Genomic DNA, 26,593 nt, shown 5'->3' on the forward strand with positions numbered 1-26,593 from the left:
CACATCCCAAAGGTGCTGTACTAGACTGAGATCTGGTGAGTACAGTAAACTCATCATCAAGAAACAAAGTTTTCCCAATCTCTGTTGTCTGATTTTGATGAGAACTGTAGCCTCAGTTTCCAGTTCTTAGCTGACAGGACTGGCACCCAGTGTGGTCTTCTGCCGCTGTGGCCCATCTGGTTCAAGGTTCAGCATGCTGTATGTTAAGAGATGCTCGTCTGCTTACTTCAGTTGTAACAAATGTTTATTTGAGCCACTGCTACTTTCCTGTCACTTGAAGGAGTCTGGGCATTCTCCTCTGACCTCTGACATCAACAAAGCATTTTCACCCAGAGAACTGCTGCTCAGTGGATCTTTTCTCTGTTTTTGGGCCATTCTCTTTAAATTGTTGGTTTAAATTGATGGTTGTGCAGGAAAAGCCCAGCAGAGCAGCCTGTCTGACATAAACAACCATACCACATTCAAAGTCACTTATATCACCTTTCTTCCAGTGGCCAGTGAGTGTATTTTATGGTAAATGTTTGTGGAGATAACAGTAGAAACAAAAAAAAAAAAACATTTTTAGTAAAGGTGGCCAAACAGCTGACAGTATTATAACATAAAGCTTTAATTTTATTCAGCACTATACAACTGTTGTTGTAGATTTGATTTCAACAGTTTAGTGCTGGAAAAATTATCAGCCACTAACTTATAATAACAATAATTATTATTACTTTACTGTAATTTAACAGGGAAATTCTTTTGTCCTTCTCTCCTTTACAATCTAAAACCTTTTCTCTTTGTTTATGAGCGGGCCAGAGTTCAAAGCAATCACCTCTCTTCGGATTTAGAAAATAAAGGCAAATAGAAAAATGGAAAAATGTTTCTGATTCCATCTTTTCCAGAGTGTCCTCCAGGAAATGATGGTTATGGGGCAGGTAGACTGTTAAGTATTCAGAGAGTCCCAGTAGAAGTGACCAGGCCAGGAAACATGTGGATGCGGTACATAACACACAACCCGCAATCATCTTTCCTAAAACCTCCTGAATCCATGCCAGCATAAAAACCTAGCCTCCTCCCTCCTCGTCACATGAAGTACTACATTTACCACATGTTTGAAGTTATGGAAAAATATAAACATTGGACACAATCTAATGTTAATCAGTTCAAGGCATTACCTTTATCTCTTTCCTCTTTTCAAGGCAGCAGCTCTAGTATAAATGTCATTTGTGTTCGGTCTAAGCTGCGCCCTGCTTCGCTGACATGTTTCTGGCACTGTCCCAAACAATCTGTTTCTTTTTCCAAACCTTAACAGATATCTTTGGGTAGGCAGTGGAAAATGATCCGCTAATATATTTGACCCTATAAAAAGGACTTTCATCTTACTGAACATGATACATCGCTTTTTCCAGTCCGTGTCTCTGGTAATGCTGAATGTTTTAATTAATTTAAAGCTATTATTTATTTATTTGTATTAAAGAGCTACCAGGTCAGTACTTTATCCAAGGGACCACAGACTTGGCAAAAGTCGATTATAGCTTTTCACTATTACTGCTCCATTTTTAGCCAGACCCTGGAACTGCAAACTTACATGAAAAAGCCATGGGCTCGAAAACTAACTAATCTGTGAGTTAATAAGGTGACATTAATTACATTAATTAGTTAACCTGTTACTTTTTTCCAACAAAGCATTAATAGCTTTAAGTTATTAATATGAATATTAAAATTAATAGAAAAACACACCCTTTAATTTTTTAATGCATGTATTTTTCAAGTTCTTGAAAATCAATGCATCATAAATCTTCTGCTACACAGTTATAACAGTACCAGATCTTTATATAAAGGGTAAATTAAAATGGCATTTAACCAACAGCTTTAAGTTCCATTTTTTGTGTGTGTGTGTGTAATTTACAAGCTGCAGCACATGCAAATGACATGTTTAAATAACATTTTTATGTAATTGAAAATTCACTTTTTAAAAATAATTCTTTAATAGTGTTTTCAGTAAGTGAACTGAATCGATCCCGAGTTCCTGCCACGTGATTCGCTGATTAAAAATTTGCGTTAAGGGGCAGTTGAAGAGGTGTACCTAATAAAGTGGTTTGTAAGTAGTCTTTTATTTTTGATCTGTAAATCATGGAAAGCAACTCCAACAGCGGAAAAATCTGGAGTTGGAAATGAGTGGGTCACGTGACAACACAAGTGTATGGAAGTGTGTACTGTGTGAATGTTGGGACATGTACGCATATTTAACAGGTGTTTTCACCCAAACTGTGCACTTTGTAACAGGTGCGCTAAAAAAAGGGGGGGGGGGGGCATAAAGTTATTCTTATTCTATCCACAGTATTCCTGACTTCGCGCCATTACCCATAATTCATAGCTAAGCCAGTAGTTTACTTCCGTTTGCGCTGTTGTTTACGGTTGCGGGCTTACACACTTGCTGGAAGGCAGGCATTGTTAAAGTTTCGTGTACACTGTATACTGTAGTGTCACACTATAAATAAAATAACGTAAAAAAATAAGAGGCTGTACATTAAAGGAAAACTTAAAACATAAGGAAAAAATACGATAATAGGATGCGCAACTGGGTAGTATAATTTTGGGGAAAAAGAAAAAATTTACAGAATAAAATAATTTAAAAAAAATGTACAGACTGATGTAGTGACACCCGGCAACATCACAAGTTGAATCCGAGCTCATATTCCAGCTATTAAAGCCGCCCCTTACAGCACAAAGTAACCGCATTTTGTCATTGGCTCTGACTTTAGGTAACCGGAAGTATAAAACCGTACAGCGGAAGTAGCTATCTGTCATGGCATCCTACGTACGCTCTTACAGAAACCCGTGGATACAATGAATCTACAGGGACACGTCCCCTGATTCTGCTGTTATATAACAATCTAAAGCATATTAGGCCTCATTGTTTTGGTTCTCTGACCTACAGCTTCTAACCTGTTACTGCTTTATTCGTTCTCATCGGTAACAAAAAGAGCTCCGAGAAAAAAAAAAAAAATGAAAGGACCCCCCCCCCCCCCACATTGCACATTTCCTTCAGCAGGTGGCAATCAAGGCAGAGTCGGTGAAACAGGAATGCTAAAGTTACTGTGTGTATTTTTTTTGCACAGTGCCTGGAGGAGAGAATAAACAGCTCATGCCACCGTTCCAACTTTTACGCAGGAGTGAAAACCGGTACGTAACCTTCACTTATGAGCACACGTTTTCTTAATGCTTTTGTAATGGCATTTTCATTTTAATAATTTAATAATTATTAATAATGATCTCTCTATGAGGCAAGGTTAATGTGTAAACACGTTTACTACTCCTCAGCAGGAGGTTATACATCCTGGCTGTCTCTAGCTCTCCCAGATTCCAAAGTTCAGTAAGTCCTCCCATCAACTGGGCATCAAGCCCAGAAGTTTATTGCAGGCTGTATTCTCCTTGAGTTTACGGAGAGGCAGAGAGAGACTCCTCCCCTGCAGGCAGGCAGGCAGGCAGCTCAGCGGAGGCGCGTCTCTCCATCCTCAGCAGCAGCTCTATGGGGACACGCACAGTCACACTTTAGCCGCTGCTGACCACCATCCACTGCAGGCTGTTTAAACGACTTTCAAACTTTCTCTAAAGTGGAATATGATACATCATTTTTTTTGATGGATTGATAATGAGGCAGTAGGATAATCGTTATTTCTACAGTAACGTTATTAATTGGACTTTGATGTTGGCTCTGTCCTTGTCTTTTGTCGGATGATGGCGCAGACACTGTCCGTCATTCCACTACTGGGCATTATTCTAGAAATCACTTGCTTTGCTGGTAAGATAATAATATTATAATAATTGTGTACCTTAACAGTGGATTAAGCTGAGAAAAATTAGTTATAGAAGTTTGTAATCTTTCCCGCTAATCTTTTTTTTCTGTCAACTCAAAGTCAGCCACAGCTCTAAAAGCGTTTTCTAAGACGTTTTAAAGACATTTTGTCCACAGTTTTCTCTCACAGTATTTCTGAATGCCTTCGGTCTCTTCATAACTCCAGACTAACTCCTTGAAATCTCTTTTTCTATGAAAGTATTTAGTTATGACTCTGGCAGTATGTTTGGACTTGAATGTATTTAAGGATCAGAGGACAATAATTCATATAGCATTTAATATTTAATAGCATTTAAGCAAAAACTTCTGAACAGTGGGCTGCTATTTTTATGTAGTGAAATGTAAATGAAAAAGTAATTAGTGTCTGCTGATTTGTTATGTTGTTCCACAGTTTCAACTTAAAAATTTTTTTTTTTAAATTTCTGAGATCATTAAGCCCTACTTGATCAACTCAACACTTTGAGTTTCTTTCTTTCTTTTTTTTTTTCTTTTTCCATACAATGCACTATGTCCTTTAGGGCCTCACAGGGAGGTGGTGGGCAGCCTGTATCCTCAGAAACAGGAACTCCACCTAAGGCACAGTGTGCTAGGCTATTGAGCCTGACCCGGCCCATCTTCTCCTGCTTCCTGTTTTCACACAGCTCCGCCATTTGCTATAGCAATGGAAAAAGGTCCCTATTTAGCCAGAGACTCGGATAGAAAACACATCTTATAATGGAGACTGTTTTTTCCTGTGTCCTACTTTCAGTTTCTGATAATTGTGCTTGTTGATTTAATTTTCATCTTCTGTGCATTTTTTGGAAATGGTAGTGACATGATCTCTGACCCTATCATTGTTTGGACATACTAATGTCATCACCTGTGACTGTGTTAGCAGTTAATCATTTCTGTGACTGACTTGTACTGTTAAACTCTCCAGCAGCTGAACTGCGATTTATACCTGATCCACCAACGCTCAACATCTATGGCATCCATAGGATGAACAAATCTGACAGCCTTGAGCTAACATGCAGGTAAGTAGGCTCTGCATACACCTTACAGCTTGTTTTGGGGAACCTAGTTTTACAAACTACAGGTTACTTACAATACAGCAAAACTAACCTAGTATCAAGAATTTAAGAAGAAGAAGAAAGAGCTTTATTTGTCACATACATTTACATGCAGTGAAATTCATTCTCTGCATTTAACCCATCACACACATGGAGTATGTAGTACACACAGCTCAGCATGGAGCAGGGGGCAGCCAAAGGGCGCCCGGGGAGCAACCTGGGGGGGTGGGCTTGCTCAGGGACCCACAGTGATGCCAGCCCGAGGATTTGAACCAGGGTCCTCTCAGTGACGAACCCTCTTCTTCTCCCCTAGGCCACCACTCCAATTTACACATTCACCCTAAATGCATCATGACATGCAGGCAGTCATGGAGTTACTGTTTTGAAAATAGGACAGTTACACCCATAGAGAGAGAGTGTGTGTGTGTGTGTGTGTGTGTGTGTGTGTGTGTGTGTGTGTGTGTGTGTGTGTGTGTGTGTGTGTGTGTGTGTGTGTGTGTGTGTGTGTGTGTGTGTGTGTGTGTTCAAAAGATGGCTGTGGATTGTGGGTTCTCAAGAATTACTCATCTAAACAACATGAATGTAATGACCTCATTTTTCACAGGTAACCATAATCAATAAATTAATAACATTTAATTAAAACATGCCTATGTGATGACATTTTGTAAAAATTAGAATTTTCACAGCTGCTCAAAGGCTTGTTGGAAAGATAAGACTTTTTTAGCCTTAAAATCACACTTAGGGTAGGGCAGAGACAAGAGATTAATCCCTGGGGTAGGGTAAGGGTTAGGCATATACAGCTGTGGTCAGAAGTTTACATACACTAATCATGAATGTGAATGTCATGGTAATTTTGGGCTTTTAATGATTTCTTGGAACTGTTCTTTTTCCAGTGCGGAATGATTATACAGCAAACTTTAAAAACAAGAATTGGGTGCAAACGTTTGAATTTATTTAGAATTTTCTCTAATCCACACAAGGTCAAAAGTATACATAAAGGATTAAATATATAGATACATTCACTTAAATATTTTAATAAGTGGTGTTGAAGGTTCCACAATGTATTTGAACTGGACAAGGCCAAGACCTATTCATTTCTGATTACTGATCATGATTTACCACAACTGGTAGTTTCTCTTTGCCAGCAAAGAAAGGATTTGTTTGGCAGCACTCAGCAGGATGCTCTCTTGGAGCCATTTCTAAAGCGCTCCAGATTCCAGCGTTATCAGTTCAAACAACTGTGTCTAAGTACAAGTTATTTGGATGTGTCACCACTTTGCCAAAGGTCTGGAAGAAGACCTAAACTTGTCACACTCAAATGAAAGGAAATTGACTAGGATATTCAGGAGCAACCCAGGAACCACCAAGGCTCAAGCCTGCCATGAACGGGAAACTCCTGGAACACCATCATCACTGTCCACAGTCAAATGAGGTTTACATTGCCATGCACTGAGATGGTGCTGAACAAGAAAGAAGCCCCGGCTCCAAATCAACACCTTCAAACTTGACATGCAGCTGTCTGCCTGGAGAAGTAAATTGCCTTCTGGAGAAAAGTTTTATGGTCAGATGAGGTAAAGACTGAGTTATTTGACTACAGTGAGAAGAGTTATGTTTGGGGGAGTCAAGGTGAGGCTAACAACACTGTACCAACAGCCAAGCACGGCAGTGTTAGCATCATGCTCTGGGGCTGCTTTGCTTCCAGTGATACTTGGTACATTGCACAAAGTGGACAGAATAATGAAAAAGGAGGACTACCTTCAAATTCAGTTAAGATGGTTGAAACTTGGATACAACTGAACAGGATAGTAATCCCAAACATCAAAACTGGTTTTGGAATGGCTAAAGAAGGCTCGCATTAAGCTTCCGAAATGCCCTTCCCAAAGTCATCAGCTCAACCCCCTTGAAAATTTGTGGACTATGTTTAAAAGCCAGATCTGTGCCAGGAAACCAACCTGTGTAAACGAACTCTACAAATTCTGCCAAGAAGACTAGTCAAATATCCAGCAAGAATTACACCAGAATCTTGCTGACGGCTACTAAAAGAATTTGGCCAAGGTACAACTTGGTACATTTAAGGGACAAGGGGCATTTAACCAAATATCAGTGGGGTATATGTATATATTTGAACCTGTATGTGTAATTTTGACCCTGTGTGGATTAGAGAAAATCCAAATTAAATGTAAACTTGTGCACCCCATTCTTATTTTTTTAATTATTAAAAATGTATGCTGTACAATCATTCCACCCTGGAAAAAGGACAGTTGAAAGATATCATTAAAAGGCCAAAGTTACCACAGCATTCATGCCCATGGTGAGTGTATGCAAACTTCTGATCACAACTGCAGCTGTATTTCCTATTTCATAAAGAAATTCCACTTTACTTTTAACTCTGATCTTTCCAGAAATGTAACTACACTTTGCAGCAATCACGACCTCAACAACTGCCTATGTGGCAGTAAAATGTGGTGTAAACACAGGATTGATAACACAAGGATAATACATTCATGAAACAAAATGTAATTATTTGTAACTGTATAGTTTAGTCATTTTCCCAATGTTCCCAATCTGTTTGTTTTTTAATTTATTATCATAGCTCTGACAATAAGGGCATAGATTTAGTTGAAGTTGAAGTTGTCTCTACTTCCTGCATTTCAGTAAAAGTAACTGTTATTCAAAATTCATTAGCTCCAAGCACCAGATCCGGAGCACCAGCATACGAGTGTGAACACAGACTTTACCAACAATCCTCAACGTAGCTAGCTTACTTTTAATTATAGAATATATATATATATATATATACAGTGGTGTGAAAAAGTGTTTGCCCCCTGCCTCATTTCCTGTTTTTTTGCATGTTTATCACACTTAAGTGTTTCGGAACATCAAACCAATTTAAACAATAGTCCAGGACAACACAAGTAAACACAAAATGCAAGTTGTAAATGAAGGTGTTTATTAGTAAAGGTGAAAAAAAATCCAAACCATCATGGCCCTGTGTGAAAAAGTGATTGCCCCCCTTGTTAAAACATACTATAACTGTGGTTTTTCACACCTGAGTTCAATTTCCCTAGCCACACCTAGGCCTGATTATTGCCACACCTGTTCCCAATCAAGACATCACTTAAATAGGAGCTGCCTGACACAGTAAGGTCCACCAGAAGATCCTTGAAAGCTACACATCATGCTGAGATCCAAAGAAATTCAGGAGCAATTGAGAAAGAAAGTAATTGAGATCTATCAGTCTGGAAAGGGTTATAAAGCCATTTCCAAAGCTTTGGGAATCCAGTGAACCACAGTGAGAGCCATTATCCACAAATGGCGAAGACATGGAACAGTGATGAACCTTCCCAGGAGTGGCCGGCCGCCCAAAATTACCCCAAGGGCGCAGCGACGACTCATCCAAGAGGTCACAAAAGACCCCACAACAACGTCCAAAGAACTGCAGGCCTCACTTGCGTCAGTTAAGGTCAGCGTTCATGCCTCCACCATCAGAAAAAGACTGAGCAAAAATGGCCTGCATGGCAGAGTTCCAAGAAGAAAACCACTGCTGAGCAAAAAGAACATTAAAGCTCGTCTCAATTTTTCCAAAACGCATCTTGATGATCCCCAAGACTTTTGGGACAACATTCTGTGGACCAATGAGACAAAAGTGGAACTCTTTGGAAGGTGTGTGTCCCATTACATCTGGCGTAAAAGGAACACTGCATTTCAGAAAAAGAACATTATACCAACAGTAAAATATGGTGGTGGTAGTGTGATGGTCTGGGGCTGTTTTGCTGCGTCAGGACCTGGAAGACTTGCTGTGATAAATGGAACTATGAATTCTGCTGTCTACCAAGAGATCCTGAGGGAGAATGTCAGACCATCTGTTCGTGTACTCAAGTTTAAACGTACTTGGGTTCTGCAGCAGGACAATGATCCTAAACACACCAGCAAGTCCACCACTGAATGGCTGAAGAAAAACAAAATGAAGACTTTGGAGTGGCCTAGCCAAAGTCCTGACCTGAATCCTATTGAGATGTTGTGGTATGACCTTAAAAAGGCCGTTCATGCTCGAAAACCCTCTAATGTAACTGAATTAGGACAATTCTGCAAAGATGAGTGGGCCAAAATTCCTCCAGAACGCTGTAAAAGCCTCATTGCAAGTTATCGCAGACGCTTGGTTGCAGTTGTTGCTGCTAAGGGTGGCCCAACCAGTTATTAGATTCAGGGTGCAATCACTTTTTCACACAGGGCCATGATGGTTTGGATTTTTTTTCACCTTTACTAATAAACACCTTCATTTACAACTTGCATTTTGTGTTTACTTGTGTTGTCCTTGACTATTGTTTAAATTGGTTTGATGTTCCGAAACACTTAAGTGTGACAAACATGCAAAAAAACAGGAAATGAGGCAGGGGGCAAACACTTTTTCACACCACTGTATATACATATTCTTTCTGGTAGTCAGCAGGGGGCAACAACCCCAGGTTGCAAAAAGAACTCAGTAAAAATTTTCCTGATGAATTAATGGTCTCAATTCTGAGTTTGAAGTCTTATTAAATAGAGCATAACATTTGTTTTGTAAATTATGGTCCTCTTTAGTGACAAGAAGGATGATAAACAGGTATGAGTTACACTCACAGTTACTGTAGCCCCATGCTTGTGATGTCTGGTTTCAAAAAGGCAGTTAACAGTAAAAATCCTTAGCTTGAGTAATATTTTAGGGATGAAAGGATACCACATCATTCGATGGAAAGGAAAATGATCAAACTACAGAGGGCTGAATTCAAGGGCATCCTGAAAATAAAAGTGAAAATCAATGCAGCATTTTCTACAAAAAAATCAAAAATACCTGCTCGCATCTGTGAAAAGCACGGGGTGCCAATTCTGGTATTCTATGGCAAATGGCAATCGGGGTCCACGGTGCCAGGCAGTGAGCACAGGGTCCCCTCTCAGGCCACCCTCACGAAGTCTGTTTCTGATTGTTTGGTCAGAGACATTCATACCAGTGGCCTGCTGGAGGTCATTTTGTAGCTCTGGCAGTGCTTATCCTGTTCCTCCTTGCACAAAGGAGCAGATACCAGTCCTGCTGATGGGTTAAGGAGCTTCTACGGCCCTGTCCAGCTCTCCTAGAGTAACTGCCTGTCTCCTGGAATCTCCTCCATGCTCTTGAGACTGTGCTGGGAGACACGGCAAACTTTCTGACAATGGCATGATTTGATGTGCCATACTGGAGAAGTTGGATTACCTGTGCAACCTTTGTAGGGTCCAGTAATCACCTCATGCTACCAGTAGTGACACTGACCCTAGCCAAATGCAAAACTAGTGAAAAAAAACAGTCAGAAAATATGAGGATGGAAAAACTGTCAGTGGCCTCCACCTGTAAAATTATTCCTGTTTCAGGGGCTGTCTCATTGTTGCCCCTGTAGTGGGCCTGTTGTTAATTTCATTAACATCAAAGCAGCTAAAACTGATTAACAACCCCCCCTACTTAACTGACCAGATCAATATCCCAGAAATGTAATTAACTTGATGCTGTACTCCGAATAAAAATAGCTCCTTTATTTTTTTTTGAGCAGTGTATAATTCAATATACTGTACTTTCTTGTGCTTTTACAGTCCAAAATTTAATGTAGTACAAGTAGCTGACCACTTGAATCACAGTGCAAATATGAATGTAGTTAAATAGCAATCTACTTCAAAATGCAGTTAAACTACTAGATCAAATATAATTATGTAGTACAGTACTCCACATCACTGCTTAAATTCAGACCCAGTCATAGAGCAGGTGCAGAATAATTACCTCTTCCTTCTCCTGCAGAGGTCGGCAGTATCTGAGGTGGACGAGCCCTGCTATAAGCACTCGCTTTTCTATTAGTGACTGTAGCGGATCAGGACTGTTCTGCACGAGGCTGACAATCACCAATGCAACTGTCAATGAAACTGGACAGTATCAGTGCTCCTACAAAGGCCTGAAAGTTGAAGATGGCAAGACCTCAGCAGCAGTTTATGTGTTTGTCCAAGGTATAGCTCTTTTTCATTTATTCAATGGTTCTTTTACATTTATTGCACTGCGTTTATTCAAACATCCAATTACGTAAAAGTAAATATGGGATTACCACTTTCTTTTCCCTTTTTTATGCTCTACTGCATCTACTGTTCTTATTTGTGCTTTAATTTTAGACTACAAGGTGCCATTTGTGCCATCTGAAAAAGAATATGAGGTGGTGTTTATCCGTGAAGGAGAGCGGGTGGTGATACCATGCCGAGGCTCAGTGGAGAATCTCAATGTCACACTTAACATCGTAAGAAGCCGTTTCTATTCCTTGCTTTTTGTCAGTAAAACAGTTTCATGAAATGGAACAACTTCTGGAGGGTGGTGAACAGTTGTGTTTGCCAGATGTGGTGTTGTTTTATTGCTATCTTATTCACATACCTGGATAAACCTGTTCATGTGCAAAGCAACTGTTGTGGAATTTTTAAAATCTTTTTGTGTGGAATCACTAAATTTCTGTGTCTGTCAGAAGTATCCAATAAAGGAGTTTCATCCGGATGGGAAGGATTCTGTGTGGGATGCCAGGACAGGCTTCACTGTTCCCACTCATCTGATCAGCTACGCTGGTGTCGTGTCCTGCCAAACTCGTATTGGAAATGAGACGTTTAAGTCCCCCCTCTACATTGCGGCTGTTGTCGGTAAGATGGAAAAAGATACGAAGAGAAATTGGCAGTTGTCAAAGTTACGGCTGTAGAAATCACCTATGTGTGAGTTTTTGGAACTGAACAAACAATAGAACTTACTGGAAATTCAAATTTTGACTGTGTAATGTGAAAGACACTCTGCACTAACACTGTTGCTCAGAGTGTTGGTGCAGAGAGAGTCTGTAGTCTCAGGAGAACAATAGTGTGTCGATTTACTGTCTTCCCTCCTTTTTCCGCAGGATATAAGATTTATGACCTCACCCTGACCCCTGACAATGTAAGGCTCTCTGTGGGGGAGCAGCTAGTGCTCAGATGCACTGCCCACACAGAACTCAACGTGGGCATCGAATTCAACTGGACCCACTCTGGTGGGGCTCTGGTCAGTACCCCACACTTTACTGCTCTTAATTCCCTTGTATACTTTTAATTAACTTATGTGACAGCTGTAAAGTAGACCTATAATGCTCATGTCTGTTTTTTAATTTTTGGACTCTACTAGTTACTAGTTAGTTACAGTTCAAAATAATAATTATGAGCATTGGTGAAGCAAGTAATATGTTTTAAGCTCCTCTCCTTTTAAGCAACTGTTGGCTAACCCTCAGAAATAAAAAAATTAAGCAGTCTGAAGCATGAACTTTTGACTCACAGGTATCGTTTGTATATACACTGACCTCATTATTTGGAACTTTGGCCACGTAAAATCTGAGCACCCACCATTGTAACAGTATAAACATGACTGAATATAAGGAAAAGCGTAATCGATGGCCTTTGAGTTGGCCTGTTTGACTCACTGATGAGGACAGACCGAGACACCAGAAGTGCTGTATCTCTCTTCCTGCTGTCCTTGCACAAATTCATTACTTCCTGCTTTCAGGAATCCATCAGCCCTTCATCTTTAACCACCAAAGTGCAAAGGTGACCAGATGTGGTTTTGATGTTCTGACTGCTTACATTACTAAGAACAATAAGCTGTCTGAATTGAGGCAGCACTTGAACTTTCATTTCTTAAAATAAAATAAAAAACCAAAACAAAAATCTTCCACATTCTATTATCACAATCATCATAAGTATCACGTGTCTGTTTTAAAAGACAAACTGTGTGTTTACGTACTGTGTCCCCCCGTTTGTCAGACTTCTGTCAATGGCTCGAGGCAACCCCACACAATTCCCCACAAGAAGAAGCTGTGGAACTCTCTGGAGCTGTCAAACACACTGATTGTGGAGAACGTGACGGTGGCTCACGGCGGAGAAATCACCTGCACTGCTTCGAGCGGGCAGATGGAGAAAAGTGCTTCAGTATTTCTTACAGTTTATGGTGGGTGCTCTGAAAACACCAGACCCATTATGTTGGCTATAAGCATTCTAAGATTTCTCATTCAAAACAATAATTTTTACATTCACAAAAATATATTCATATGATTGTCAATCTGGAAGGCAGCTGAGGGTTTTACTGTTACTGCTGGTGGCATTTTTTGAACTAGAGACAAATGATCCAGCAGTAGGCATGTTGGTACTGTATGCTAACACCACACTGCGCCAGTATTGCAGATGCTTGTAGACTGCTGCTGGAGAGTGTTAATCACCTGTTGCACATCCCAAATTGTTGCTTAAAGTGGACCTTTTATTCTCATCTCCATCTCTACATTTTTCCATGTAGCTTTTCGTGATTCATAGTTTAAAGTATTCCTTACTGGGCTTTGGTGAAGTCCTGTAGACAAGCTGTTTTAGCTCCTCTAACTTTAAACAAGTTTCTTTTGATTGGCTGCCCCTCGCAAACACAAGGCTTGAGCTGCAGGTGGGCAGATTTTTGTGCTCAGAGTCAGAGATATGTGTCTGAGATGACCGTATTAATGTCATCCATGCTCACTGACATCAAACAGATCCTAGAAAAATCTGCCTGAAGCAGAGCATTTAGAGCATTTACCATTTTAACATCATATATAACAGAAAGTAAAGGAAAGCATGATAGGTCCATTTTAAATGATTTAATAATGTAAATATATCAAAAGTTTCCCTCCAGCAATCTTTGAAATCTTTTAATTCTTTCATCTTTATAAACCTAAATTTACTGTATTATCGTGTGTGTGTGTTTTATTGGCTGATTTTAATTTTAGACTTTTCATTTTCTTATCCTATCATTTTATATAGTTTTTATTAACACATTAGTTATGAGATAAACTTAGATTTCTCTTGAGTTTTTGCTTTATTTGAGCCCAAAATAATCATTTAAAAATCCATGAAAAAAACAGCATATTGTAATTTTATTCATTTATTTTTGTAATATATTTTTTTATTTCTTTTGTATCTCCAGAAAAGCCCTTCATTGATGTGGAAGAACCCTGGACTAAGGTGTGGGAAGTAAATGTGGGAGAACCATCTACAAACATCCCTGTGAAGTACTCAGCTTACCCTGATCCCAGCATTAAATGGTATATTCACAGCAGTATTTGTTTTACCATAAGTAATATACATAGAAGTTTATCATGCCTAAAATCTGCTCTTTCCTGCACAACTTTATGCTTTGCATAGATCTACTAATTCACTCTATGTTTCAGGTGATCAACTTTAATCTTCTGTGTGTGCCCAGGTTAAAAAATGACGTCCCACTGGATGACTACAGAATAAAACAGAAAAGCGATGCCCTCAACATCCGCGAAGTTAAAGAAACAGATGCTGGGATCTACACAGTTATCCTCACCAATAAAAATACAAAAGAGGAAGAGAGACGCTCTTTCCAGCTGCTGGTCAATGGTACGTTTTTCTCTCTTCTTTCTCTTTTGCGTTTATTTTTGAGCTGCCTCTTGTGGTGACGACTCTACATCTTCTTTTGCAGTTCCTCCTCGTATCATCGAGAAGGAGATGGCGGTGGACACTGATGTGTACGTTTACGGCAGCAGCACGACTCTGAGCTGCACCGCTCGTGGATTTCCCATACCTACACACATCCAGTGGGAGTGGATGCCCAAAGAGGACTGCCCAGAAGCCTTCATGCAAGTCAACTCGTTAGTGTGAGTTTAAAAGAGAGGCATGAAGGCTGTTTTCACACATGAACTTTGGACAAAGTCGGGAGATTCAAGTTGGGACTTTGAACACCGTTGATGATTTTCACATGTAGCACTGTTAGATGCGTTGTCATGACTGGAAATACTGGATTTGGTTTAGGCAACTGTGCTGCCTGTGAAGAATGTGTAGCAGGCAGGACACAGGGTGAGCAAGCACTAGTTGCTATTTCACCAGACTGTTATCTCACATCAGTGCAGTCAGATATCAGAGGGAGCTGCCAGGTTCAAGACCATTTTAATATCTGATCCGACTTACACTGCCTGGCCAAAAAAAAAGTTGCCACCAATTAAAAAGGTCACGCACTAATACTTCATTGGACCGCCTTTAGCTTTGATTACGGCATGCATTCGCTGTGGCATTGTTTCGATAAACTTCTGCAATGTTGCAAGATTTATTTCCATCCAGTGTTGCATTAATTTTTCACCAAGATCTTGCAGTGATGATGGCAGATTCTGATCACTGCGCAAAACCTTCTCCAACACATCCCAAAGCTTCTCAGTGGGGTTGAGGTCTGGACTCTGTGGTGGCCAATCCATGTGTGAAAATGATGTTTCTTTGATTTGATTTCACCAAACGTTTAAGTGATCGCCGATCACGATCATTCAGGATTTTTTTCCGGCCACATTTCTTCCTCGAAGACGATGGGTCCCCACTATCCTTACAGTTTTTAATAATGCGTTGGACAGGTCTTAACCCAATTTTAGTAGTTTCTGCAATCGCCTTAGATGTTTTCTCTGCTTGATGCATGCCAATGATTTTACCCTTCTCAAACAGACTGACATCTTTTCCATGACCACACGATGTGTCTTTGGACATGGTTGTTTAAGAAATGAGAAGCAACTCATTGCACCAGTTGGGGTTAAATAACTTGTGGCCAGCTGAAAGATAATCGCCCATGCAGTAATTATCCAATAGGAGGCTCGTACCTATTTGCTTAGTTAAATCCAGGTGGAGACTTTTTTTTTGGCCAGGCAGTGTAGTTCTTCTGTGCAATTGTCCCGGGTAATGTCTAGAAAAGTTCAGGGCAGAAAGAGAAATGCTTGGGGGTTTTCTGTGGTGTATGCATGTGGTGGTCACATGCCTTTGAGTCACTCACTGTCAATCAACAGGTTGTTGATTTAGAAGAGGAATAGCTGCTTTCGTGATGTTGACAAAAACAAGCGAGCAGACAATGAGAACACACTCTGACCCGATGCAAATCAGCGGATGTGATTCAGTCTCTTCACAATGTCCATTTTTAGATGGACGTCAGTTATTCAGACTCAGAATGTGCTCACTAATATTGGACACTGTACTAAACTCATGTTTGTGCTCACTCGCTCAGCTTTTTAAGATAGCAGCTCTGTCAATGAAATATTTAGCCTGTTACACAACAACCTCACGAATGGCTGCTTGTTGTGATTTAACAGTGTTGATAGAAAGGAGGAGGGGTGTGTGTGTGTGTGTGTGTGTGTGTGTGTGTGTGTGTGTGTGTGTGTGTGTGTGTGTGTGTGTGTGTGTGTGTGTGTGTGTGTGAGGGACCAGACAACACCAGCAGCAGGTTCCTTATCATCTGTCTACACATCTGAGCGCTTCCTCAGTCCTGCACTATGTTTCCTGTTGTTCCTGTCATGCTCTTTTTCAAAAAAAGAGGTTCTTCCTGCTGAAGCTACACCTCTTCTTGTATAATTTTCCCCCTGTTTGCTCATTTTTTTTGTTTTTAGCATATTTGTAACATACCTTTCTATTTCTCACTGTAGTTGGGTGTCTTAACACTTTATGTGTCTCAGTTAAAAAATAAGAACACAAATGAAACTACTCAGGATTTGTAGAGAAAAGTAGAACAACAAGTACTTAGCCGTATCCTCCTGAGACCTTATGTCCTCTGTAGTGGGCCCGAAAAAAGTTAAAGTTGAAAGACACTTTTTTTCCTCAGTTCTCAGGAGGATAATTCTGAAAGACGTAGGTCCCCATTTGTGTCAGCATTAATTTAGTGTATCAGAGAAAGAGGAACCTGTGGGGCAGCTGTTTGCACAGATGGTGTTTTTGCATTTAATTATTAAATAAAAAGAAAGATCAGAGCTAGATATTTTTGTTTAATGAGTTTTTTGTTCACTTTTATCAATCAGGTCAAGGTTTGTTAAGTCTGAGTCGCAGCTGAAAGAGTGCACAAATTGGAGAGATATCAGCAACAGGACAGGTCACAACCATGTACAACCAATTACAACTGACACTGATCAAGCTCAAAAGGTAAAAAACAAGCAAACCTTGATTACACCCCATTCCCCGTTAGCTATAAGATATGTGACTTTTTACGGTATCTGATGTGGAGTTAATTAAAAGCGAAATAATAATTGCTAACAGATGAAATGTGTTTCTCTAGAAAATCAAGAGCTCTTTAAAGATTCAGAAAGCTGAGGCTCACGCCCTCTACAGATGCACGGCTACCAACAAAGTAGGCAAGGATTCACGTGTCATCTTTTTTCATGTAACACGTAAGTGCCGCGCATTTTATCTCTTAAAAAGCATGTAGTTGTTTAGTGTCTCATGGTGTCTGCTTTTGCACGTCATTGTTATCTCATGTGTCTTTTGCCATCATCTCAAACAGCATTTCAGTATTAATTAGTATTAATCCATGTGTTTCCATCCCTAGGTGGCCTCGAGGTGACTATGTCCCCCTCTAACAAGCCATTGGAGGAGGACCACGTTATTCTGCGGTGTAAGGCGGACAGACTGATCTACGGCAACCTCACCTGGTTTCGCGTGACCAATGTTTCCAAGTCAGAGCAGGTAGCATCGGTGCAGCCTTGTCGCACCCTGACTCTGCGGCCTAGTCCACTGTCGCACACCACGCTGACCACCCAGCAGGGCACCAATGTGACTCTGGAGCTATCACTTCGCAATGCGTCCCATCAGGATGAGGGTCTGTATGCCTGTCAGGTGGTAAACGTCATCACTGGGGAGAAAACATGCATGCTACGCAGTGTTTCTCTCAGAGGTAAGACGCATTTACAGCATTTTTCTTTTTTGTAAGTAAAGTTTTCTTCAGGAAAAAGCCATAACTGAATTGTATAAATTTGCATAAATCTGATTCTTTAAAACATTTTGCAGTTTTCAGATCTTTTAAATCTGTTTTTAAAAACACCAGTGCCGTAGGTTTTTAATGTGTTTCAAAATAATCTTTATGATTCTGATCTTCAGACCTTGAGGCTCCAAGGATCCTGACTAATTTCACAGACCACAAAGTTATGATAAGTACAACAATCACTTTGGACTGCTTGGCTGCTGGGACACCAAACCCAACTGTTGTGTGGACCAAAAACAACCACACCGTTGTCGAGAGCTCAGGTGAGACGTGTGCAGCGTTTTGCTGATTCACTGATTCACTTCGTAAGTTACAAGCACTGTAAGACAAAACATTTGGTTGCCTTTCAGGTGTTACTGTGAATCAGCAGAACCACAGTCTGACAATCCAGCGCGTGACGAAGCTCGACAGCGGTCTGTACACCTGCACAGCATGTAACAACCTTGGGTGTGACACAGCACAGGCCTCTTTGAGTACCGAAGGTCAGTCAGTACCTAAGATGGTACCAAATGGCAATTAATGCATTTCATGATGCAGCAAGTAGTTTTTCCTGCATAGTTGGAGAATGGATTTAATAATAGATAATGGGTCTTTAAGGGCAGGAATGTGAATCCTTTTGTATGTTTTTGTAGTAATTCATTACCCTTTTATTTTAACTGTTGTCTGCTTGTAGTGGGCTGCATCTTTTTTGGACGCTTTTCATCTTGTAGTTGTTTTGTGTCCATCTGCAGGTTTTTTTTAATATGTTTGTGTTCATTTCTTGTAGTCGCTGCATGTTGTGTGTCATTGTCATTGTACAAAGAATCAGGCTCAGGGGCTCTCTGACCTTCTGGGCCCTTGGGGCTGTGCCTGTTACCTTGTTTAGTAACACATCCTCAGCTTAAAATGAGGAATATCTCATAGTCTGTGTGAAAGGTCTCAGCCTTAACCCTCTGGCAGTTCCAGCAGTAGTTACAAAGACTGCATAGTTATATCTAGCTTCAAGGTTTCACCAATTCACATTGCACATAGGAGTTTTTTTTTAACATATCAAAGAAATAAATAAAAATAGCTTTGCTTCCTCGTGACAGGAAGTTACCCCAGTTAACGCACATCCTCCTGGGAGTATCTAAATCCAAAACAATGAGGAGAGCGCAGGACGAAGGGAGAGGCCAGCCCTGCCTGAGCTCCAGTCTGTGCTCTCCCGTCCACAGTCTTCTTGTACCAAACACAGAGACGCAGCGAAAAACAAACAAATTCAATGGCTAGACGCAGAGCCTACGTGACCGTGTCCCCGCCAGCAGAATGTGGACCCAGTTACAGTAGCTCACAGCTCTGCTCATGCGCCAGCTCCGCTAACAAGGGAGCAGACCTTCTAACAACAAAAGCCCTGTGTATGGGGGTGGATTGCAAAACGTGTCACTTTTAATAAAATTTTTTGAGTCTTGCATATAAGAAAAAGCAAGACTCACACATTTGACCATCTTCTTGACTGAAAAATATAAAAAAAATTTTCACTAGGGATAAATGAGGGATGAGGGGAAAAAAAATCCCCACAAATAACCTTCCCCACTTTGTAACCCTCATCTGCTCGCTAAATAATTCAAGCTCAATAGCAGTGCAATGAAACAGTCCATTAGAGCATGCAGTGACATAGTACAATAGCTCTGATAGGCCTTTTCCAAGTTGTCTTTGGCAGTAGTTGATCATGTTGACTCCATTTGTTATGACTAGATAAAATATCAGTTTGCTTACAGTTCAAATTCCAACAGTCTCCTTTCTCCAACCTAAACACAGACATACAAATGTGAACAGGCCGAAAACAATGACAAACCTGTCTGAACTTTTTGAAATGCTGCCGAGGCACCTCAGTGAAATTATAACCGACATTCCACTGTGACTGCTCAGTGTTTTTTCCTCAAGGATGGGCCTCAAATTTGTCACGCATGTACACTGTAGTAGAATTTCTTCTGTCTTACAATAATGCATTTTATGTAATATAATTCTTGATTCTCTTATTGTAAAAAAATACTCTTTGTGTATATTTAAGGTGCAGAAGAGAAGACTAATGTAGAGCTGATTGTTCCTATCGGGTCAGTGGCCATCGCTATGTTTTTCTGGTTGCTGATCGTCTTCGTCATCCGTGGGAGAAAGAGAGTAAGAACTTCCTCATCCTCTCTTGCCTTTACTTTTCCTTCCTGGGATTTCCCCTCCAGTTACGCACATGAATAATAATTGACAATAAAAAAAGACTACATACGCGGTAAACCCCACGTGTACAGTGACACACAATGCGGGCATTTATGGCTGATTAGAAGTGACTGCTCTGGCTCTCAGTAGCTGCTCTCTTTTGTATCCAGGAACAAGGGGGCATCTCTCTGCTCCCCTAAGTCACGTAGGCCCACAGCACTGAGTAGGCCCCTTTTTATTTGAGGGGCACCAGAGTCACTGGAGAACTGCTGTGCACATTTATTATACTGAAAGTGCATAAATGAGAGAAATAGCAGCTCATTGATTCACACATTAAAATTTGTCACTGCATCACTGTTTCAGCCAAATGGAGTGGATCTGAAGACAGGCTACCTCTCCATGATCCTTGACGCAGAGGACATGCCCATGGATGAGCAGTGCGAGAGGCTCACCTACGATGCTAACAAATGGGAATTCCCTCGGGAAAGGCTGAAGCTTGGTGAGACACGACTATCATGCAGTTTAGAGAGCATTCTTTGAGAAGACTCGTTAAAGCAAGCATCTGCACTGCTACTGACCAGTGCTTAGCTTGTGGAGACAGAAAAGCAAAGACAAGTTCCTCCATAGAGTGTATAAAACATTACATCAAGTTATCAAGTCAAAGCACACTTTTTTATACCATGCTAATAGAAGTGCACAAGATATAGAGATGTCTTTCACTTTTTTGATCATAGGCAAAGTATTGTTCTTTAAGTGCACAGAGTGTATACAAAATGTGGATGTGGCTACAGTGACATCACTCATAAACACAGATGGTGTGTTTCCTCATGAAATAGTCGGTAAACACTGATGTTAACAGTCAAATCAATCAAGGCTTGCACCCAAATCTTGTGCTTTCTATTTCATTTCAAAATGGCTGCTGAGACAATTGTGGGTGTCACAGCAACCAACCAGTGGTCCAACCCTTGGTTTGTGGACTCCTGGTGGCTTTTTGGCTCTTGCCATCTTTGTCCTTTGAAACCGTGACAGTGTTTAGGCAAGAGAGTGATGATAAATGTTAATGTTAACAGCATGACCTATTTAGCTGTAATACTGAATGAAATGCTAATTTTAGCTTGTGAAAAACAGGGTGTAACTAAATGTAACTACTGGAAAATGGAAATATACTGTACTTATTGCTGTACTTATTGGTTGCTTATTGGGGGTGGATGTGATTCAGAAGCCAAGAGCACTGTATACTCATACAATAGCAACTTGTCAGACACAGGATAGCCACACCCTAAATCATACCTACTTTGTTTTTATTTTATTCATAAACTGTAATTTATAAAATAATCATAATTTTATATTGAGGAAAACTTGAAAGTAATGAGTTAAACCGTGAACTTATTAGGAAAATGTTTACTAGAGTAATAAATTGAGTGAGGAGAAGATTTTTCTCACAGACTTTTACTCAATCTGACTTCTTCAGAGGAGTCGCTCCCTGCTGACCATTAGAAATAATTCAGGGCTAAAGAACTACTGAAATGGATCAGACCCAGAGGAAGCATCCATGTTTAAAGTACAATATATGGTCAAAGGTTAGTTACAAGGCATTAGAAATTTATCGTAGCTTTTATGTTCATGTTAGCAATAAATAAACTGTGTACAACTGTGCCTACATTTAATTTATAGTGTGACAATAGTCTTCTTGTTTTTTGATCTTTAAGTGTTTAAGAAGGTAAAATAAAAAACAAACACACAGGTATTCAAAGGGAACACAAATATATATCTCATATACCTTTGTTCTTACCTGTGAGTGTAAGAAGAAAGAGATCAGGGAACAGCTTTGCCTAACATGTGAGAGATCCCTGGATCATGACGAGAAGGAGACACGACAGTCCCTTTGGGGTCGCATTAGGAAGGGCAGCAAAATCAAAAAATCTGAGCTATCTGCTACTGTGACCCTTTGTAAATAAGGGAGCAGATGAAAGAGGCTTCTTCGTGTTCAGCATACTGACAGCCATCATACCTGCCAAAATAATTTTTTAAAACCTCATTTGGGACGTTACCGCACTATCCTCAATAGTTGCAATATTTCAATTAAAAATCAGTTGTTTTTAAAACTCATAGGTACTACATCTGAGAAAACTAAATCATACTGAAAGTAATTTTTTCTAGGTATGTTGTCATGACAAACATTTTACATTTAAGGTGAGCCGCTGGGACGAGGGGCATTTGGCCAGGTGGTAGAAGCGGCTGCGTTTGGCATTGAGAAAGTGACCACATGCACCACAGTTGCAGTCAAGATGCTTAAGGGTTTGTATTTTGTCCTCCTTTTATTACACACAGTGAATAAAACGCAATAAAAACCTTCCAACATGCAGAGCTATTGTTATTTCTCTGTGCAGAGGGAGCCACATCGAGTGAGTACCGCGCCTTGATGTCAGAGCTAAAAATTCTCATCCACATTGGACATCATCTCAATGTGGTCAACCTGCTGGGAGCCTGCACGAAACCTGGGGGTCAGTCAGACAAAGCATGTCATTTACTTAAGCTGCCTAAGCATATCCTAAGCATGCAGCATTTCTTTATAGCTTCATCACTTCTTAATTATTTTCCTTTCCTTTCAAATAGCTTATTAATGCACCTTCTTCCTTTGATACTTAACCCTCTTGCTCTTCCTTCTACTTGCAGGACCACTGATGGTGATTGTTGAATTCTGTAAACATGGGAATCTCTCCAGCTACCTTAAGAGCAAGCGCGGAGAGTACAGCCCCTACAAGGTAAATTATGTGTAACCCACATGCACCCAGTAAATCACAGTCAGACCTCTAATGTGGTTATACACGATCCAGATGGTTGCACACACTCACATAGACTGACCGCAGATTGCTATTATGTAATGCAGTTCTCTAGTTGTCCACACATTGTAGCTAACATGGACCATACTGCAGACAATACAAGCAGTTCCTGCATGAAATGCTATTAGCATTTTTTTCATTATTTTAACAATTCTGTGCTGAACAGAGGAAGCGAGTAAATAGCCAGAGGTGGATGTCTGCAGAGGAGGATGTGACTGAAGGAGATCTGGGTCTGGGGAAGATTGCCCAGCTGGACATCTGCACAGGAACAGCAGTCTGCTCCATCACTTCAGATGGGGCTTTGGGCAGCAACATGGACTCTCAGAAAGGTGCTGAAGACAATTCAGAATAACAGTCATGATGCCAAATAGGCCTCATATTTATTCTTGTGAAATCTCATCATCACAGAGAGTTCAGATGATGACCATCTAACCATGGAAGACCTCATAAGCTATAGCTTCCAGGTGGCCAAAGGAATGGAGTTTCTGTCTTCTCGCAAGGTGAGAAGACAAGTGTTCGAAGTTTTTTGTTTGCACATACAGGCATTCAAATTGGAGCCATTACTCACTTCTTCCATATTGTGAATGTAAATTTCTCTATTTGGTCTGTAGTGCATCCACAGAGATCTAGCAGCCAGAAACATCCTTCTTTCAGAAAACAATGTGGTGAAGATTTGTGACTTTGGCCTCGCTAGAGATGTCTACAAAGACCCGGATTATGTCCGCAAAGGAGACGTGAGTCCTGTTAACCAATACCCCACCAATCTGACCCAAGATTAGAACCACCCACCTAATATTGGTTTGGCTGCCCTCATGCTGTAAATCAGTTCACAAGACCTCTGAAACTATCCTGTGATATCACTCACCAAGAAATTTGCTGCAGTATATTTTAGTCATGTTAGTTCCAAGGTAGGGTTCTGTCTTGCCTTCTGCTGCCATCTGCTCCCCAGGTAAATGATGCTTATGCACCCCAGGTGTTCATATGACTCAAAAGACAATGCAGGTCACCAAAGCTCTCTTGTCACTCTTCTATGGTTTAGTTCTGATACTGTTGTGCCCATTATAGGTACACCTGGGTCAGCGTGGGCACTCTGACCAGTCTGACATCTTTGTATTGTGTTCACCTGCTGACTAATGTATCCAAGCACGCTAAAAGATGGCATTGTAATGAGATAGTAAATGTTATTCGCTTGGCCTGCCAGTGATGTTTAATGTTTCGGCTGATTGGTCTATCGACAGTAACTCACACAAATAACGCCTAAGAAGCAATAATTTACATTTTTGTTATTACTACAGGCACGTCTCCCTCTGAAGTGGATGGCTCCTGAGACCATATTTGACCGAGTTTACACCACACAAAGTGATGTTTGGTCTTTTGGCGTCCTTCTCTGGGAGATCTTTTCCTTGGGTAAGGATTAGGTTTTAAAAGTAATCACATAACACTTCACTTCATAATGACCACTGAATATCTGCAATATAATATCTGTAATATCGTCTGCAGGTGCTTCTCCTTATCCGGGTGTTTGCATTGATGAATCATTCTGCAGGAGGCTTAAGGAAGGTACCAGGATGAGACCCCCAGAATATGCCACCACTGAGATGTGAGTAGACAGTGACAGAGCTGAACAGTTTACAGAAATGTAGCTTGAATTATTTGCTCTTACTGTAATCCAAATTACGTGTGTTCACAGATACCAGACCATGTTGGACTGCTGGCTGGATCGTCCCACAGACAGGCCAACATTTACCGAACTGGTTGAACACCTGGGAAACCTGCTACAGGCCAGTGCCCAGCAGGTCTGTTCAGATCTAAACAAAAGGCTACAGTACTCATAAGTAACTAGATATTTCAATCTAATTTGTGCTTCAATGGTTCTTTAAAATATTGTCAGCTACATAAAAACATCCACAGCATCTCCTCTTTCAACATGCTTCTATAACAGCTGTCAGTGTACCCTGAATACCCAACAGCTGAGTGTTGCCAAGACCTTATGGGAGATTTTATTCGCTATTTATGTGAAAAAGAAACATCACAATGACAGCAAATTAGAAAATTCCATACATATTTGGACTGGGTGTATAATATGGTTTATATACTAGATTATTAAAGTTCATATTTCTACTTATTTATGTGAAATTAGTCAATCCAGTGTGCATTTAAGGTGAAGTCATAAAATTACTCTTTATCTTCAGGATGGGAAGGACTACATACCTCTGACAGCAGGTGAAGCAGAAGAATGCCAAGCAGCCCCTGACCCCAGGAGACCCTACAGCAGGCCCCAAAGTGGGGAAATCCTTGAAGCCCGGCTTAACTATGACAACCCATCATCCCTTGGGTCGGTGTGATGCTTTTAGCTGTTGCTGACCACTGCTCCTGTCATTTGTTAAGTTGTGATTTTATTGATGTATCTTCTCTGTACAGAGTGTCCCAGCATAGTGAGAAGTGCAGCCGTCCCCTCAGTGTGAAGACATTTGAGGACATCCCTGTGGCGCATAGCAGTGTAATGGTAAGTGTGAAACTGCACACCCACCTCATTCATAAAACAGGAGCGCATTTTATCTGCTTAGCACAAAAGTCTTGTTAAAACACAAAAGAAAAGTAGCACTATAAGAAGGAGCAATATTTTATTTGTTCTGAGATGTAACTCTGCTTTTAAATGTTGAATTACAGAATTACAGCTACACTGAACTGCAGTACAAGGCAACAAAATACATCTCTTAGAGTTTGCATAGGCTTGATTTAATGCACTTCTTATGCATTGCCAGCAAAAGATCACAGCTTTCTCTTTTTAGAGGCCTAACTATTATACTATACATGAAAGTGATTTAAGGTTGATGGTCTTCCTGCCATGCAGCAACCACTGGTGTTAAGTTTAACTGCTGTCCCCTTTGCAGGAGGGTCACACAGACAGTGGTATGGACTTCTCACCAGAGGAGATGAAGGGGTTGAATCAACATCTCCCAACCACACCCAACTTAAGGTTAAGACTAAAGCCTTTGCAGGCTTTCTGAGTCATTTATTCTTTAATTTTTTAAAACCTGTTAGTCAGTTTTAAATATGTGTCCTCATCCTGATTTGACTCCTCAGCCAGCTGCTGCGCTGCAAGAGTAAAGAGTCTCTGGCCTCCGAGTCATCCAATCAGACGAGTGGATATCAATCAGGGTACCACTCTGATGACACAGACACCCCGATCTATGCCAACGAGGAGATCATCATGAAGCACAAAATGCTGAAGAAGCCTCCTCTGCCCAAGACGCCTGACACATTCAATACGGAGATTCGCTACAGCACGCCGCCTGTCTGACCCCACCTTTCCCCCAGCGACTTTAACACCGAGTCTTTTTTTTAGTGCACAGTATTTGTTTTCCCTCTGCAGGTATAGCACGCTAGAAACGATACATGCAATAGAACTTCACATGTTCACTGTGGCGCTGAGACATTTTCACAAGCGATAACATAATTATTCAGCAGGGAAAAATGAAGGTTGTATGATAAGTTTGTAAGAACCGCTCTCTTTGGACAGCCGGAGAAATGCTATCGTGTTTACTCAGCGAGTAAAAAACAAATGTCTAAGGTGCCCAAAAGCGAAGGAACGCCTACTTCCTGAGACACAATCCACTCACTTCCTGTAAAACAGGAAATGGCATCTGGAATTTTTTTTTTTTTTTTAGTTAATTAAACCAGCGAATATTTTTCTTTCATTCTTTTTCTTTTCTTTCTTTTCTTTTTTTTTGGGTCGGTAAGGAGGCAGTTCTCTGATATCAATATTTTTAAATTCACATTTGTACAGTTTCTTTATTCATATTACTTGCAGTATTGAAAGTACATTAATAAAGCAGCATTAAATGTAAGTAGTTTTATAAAATAAAAATATTCATAGATTAAA

At 40.5% G+C, this 26,593-nt stretch overlaps 1 protein-coding gene across 4 annotated transcripts; it reads left to right on the forward strand.

The window, feature by feature from the left end:
* The first annotated feature begins 2,771 nt into the window (after nucleotides 1-2,771).
* On the forward strand, nucleotides 2,772-26,593 carry kdr (kinase insert domain receptor (a type III receptor tyrosine kinase)). 4 transcript variants are annotated; one of them, XM_030727411.1, is made up of 31 exons: nucleotides 2,772-2,803; nucleotides 3,105-3,168; nucleotides 4,761-4,854; nucleotides 10,691-10,893; nucleotides 11,053-11,174; nucleotides 11,394-11,562; nucleotides 11,808-11,947; nucleotides 12,700-12,883; nucleotides 13,880-13,997; nucleotides 14,156-14,319; nucleotides 14,402-14,576; nucleotides 16,740-16,860; nucleotides 16,994-17,105; nucleotides 17,264-17,608; nucleotides 17,812-17,958; nucleotides 18,046-18,177; nucleotides 19,725-19,831; nucleotides 20,228-20,363; nucleotides 22,058-22,162; nucleotides 22,255-22,368; nucleotides 22,541-22,629; nucleotides 22,874-23,036; nucleotides 23,116-23,207; nucleotides 23,319-23,441; nucleotides 24,003-24,114; nucleotides 24,208-24,307; nucleotides 24,398-24,503; nucleotides 24,900-25,042; nucleotides 25,129-25,213; nucleotides 25,602-25,687; nucleotides 25,795-26,593. In XM_030727411.1, exons 1-31 carry the CDS (start codon nucleotides 2,792-2,794, stop codon nucleotides 26,009-26,011), a joined length of 4,080 nt encoding a protein of 1,359 aa, XP_030583271.1. In that variant the 5' UTR covers nucleotides 2,772-2,791; the 3' UTR covers nucleotides 26,012-26,593. The 4 variants fall into 4 exon arrangements, with proteins under 4 accessions (XP_030583271.1, XP_030583272.1, XP_030583273.1 ...); XM_030727412.1 differs by having other exon boundaries at nucleotides 11,397-11,562; XM_030727413.1 differs by lacking the exons at nucleotides 2,772-2,803; nucleotides 3,105-3,168 and adding an exon at nucleotides 3,449-3,787.

The sequence above is a fragment of the Archocentrus centrarchus genome, chromosome 4 (assembly GCF_007364275.1).
Source record: "Archocentrus centrarchus isolate MPI-CPG fArcCen1 chromosome 4, fArcCen1, whole genome shotgun sequence".
In the NCBI taxonomy this organism is placed as follows: domain Eukaryota; kingdom Metazoa; phylum Chordata; class Actinopteri; order Cichliformes; family Cichlidae; genus Archocentrus; species Archocentrus centrarchus.

Coding starts and splice junctions, on each gene's coding strand:
- kdr (XM_030727411.1), top strand. Junction 22,369..22,540: donor AGCCTGCACGAAACCTGGGG/GTCAGTCAGACA, acceptor TTCTACTTGCAG/GACCACTGATGGTGATTGTT. Junction 22,630..22,873: donor GAGAGTACAGCCCCTACAAG/GTAAATTATGTG, acceptor TGTGCTGAACAG/AGGAAGCGAGTAAATAGCCA.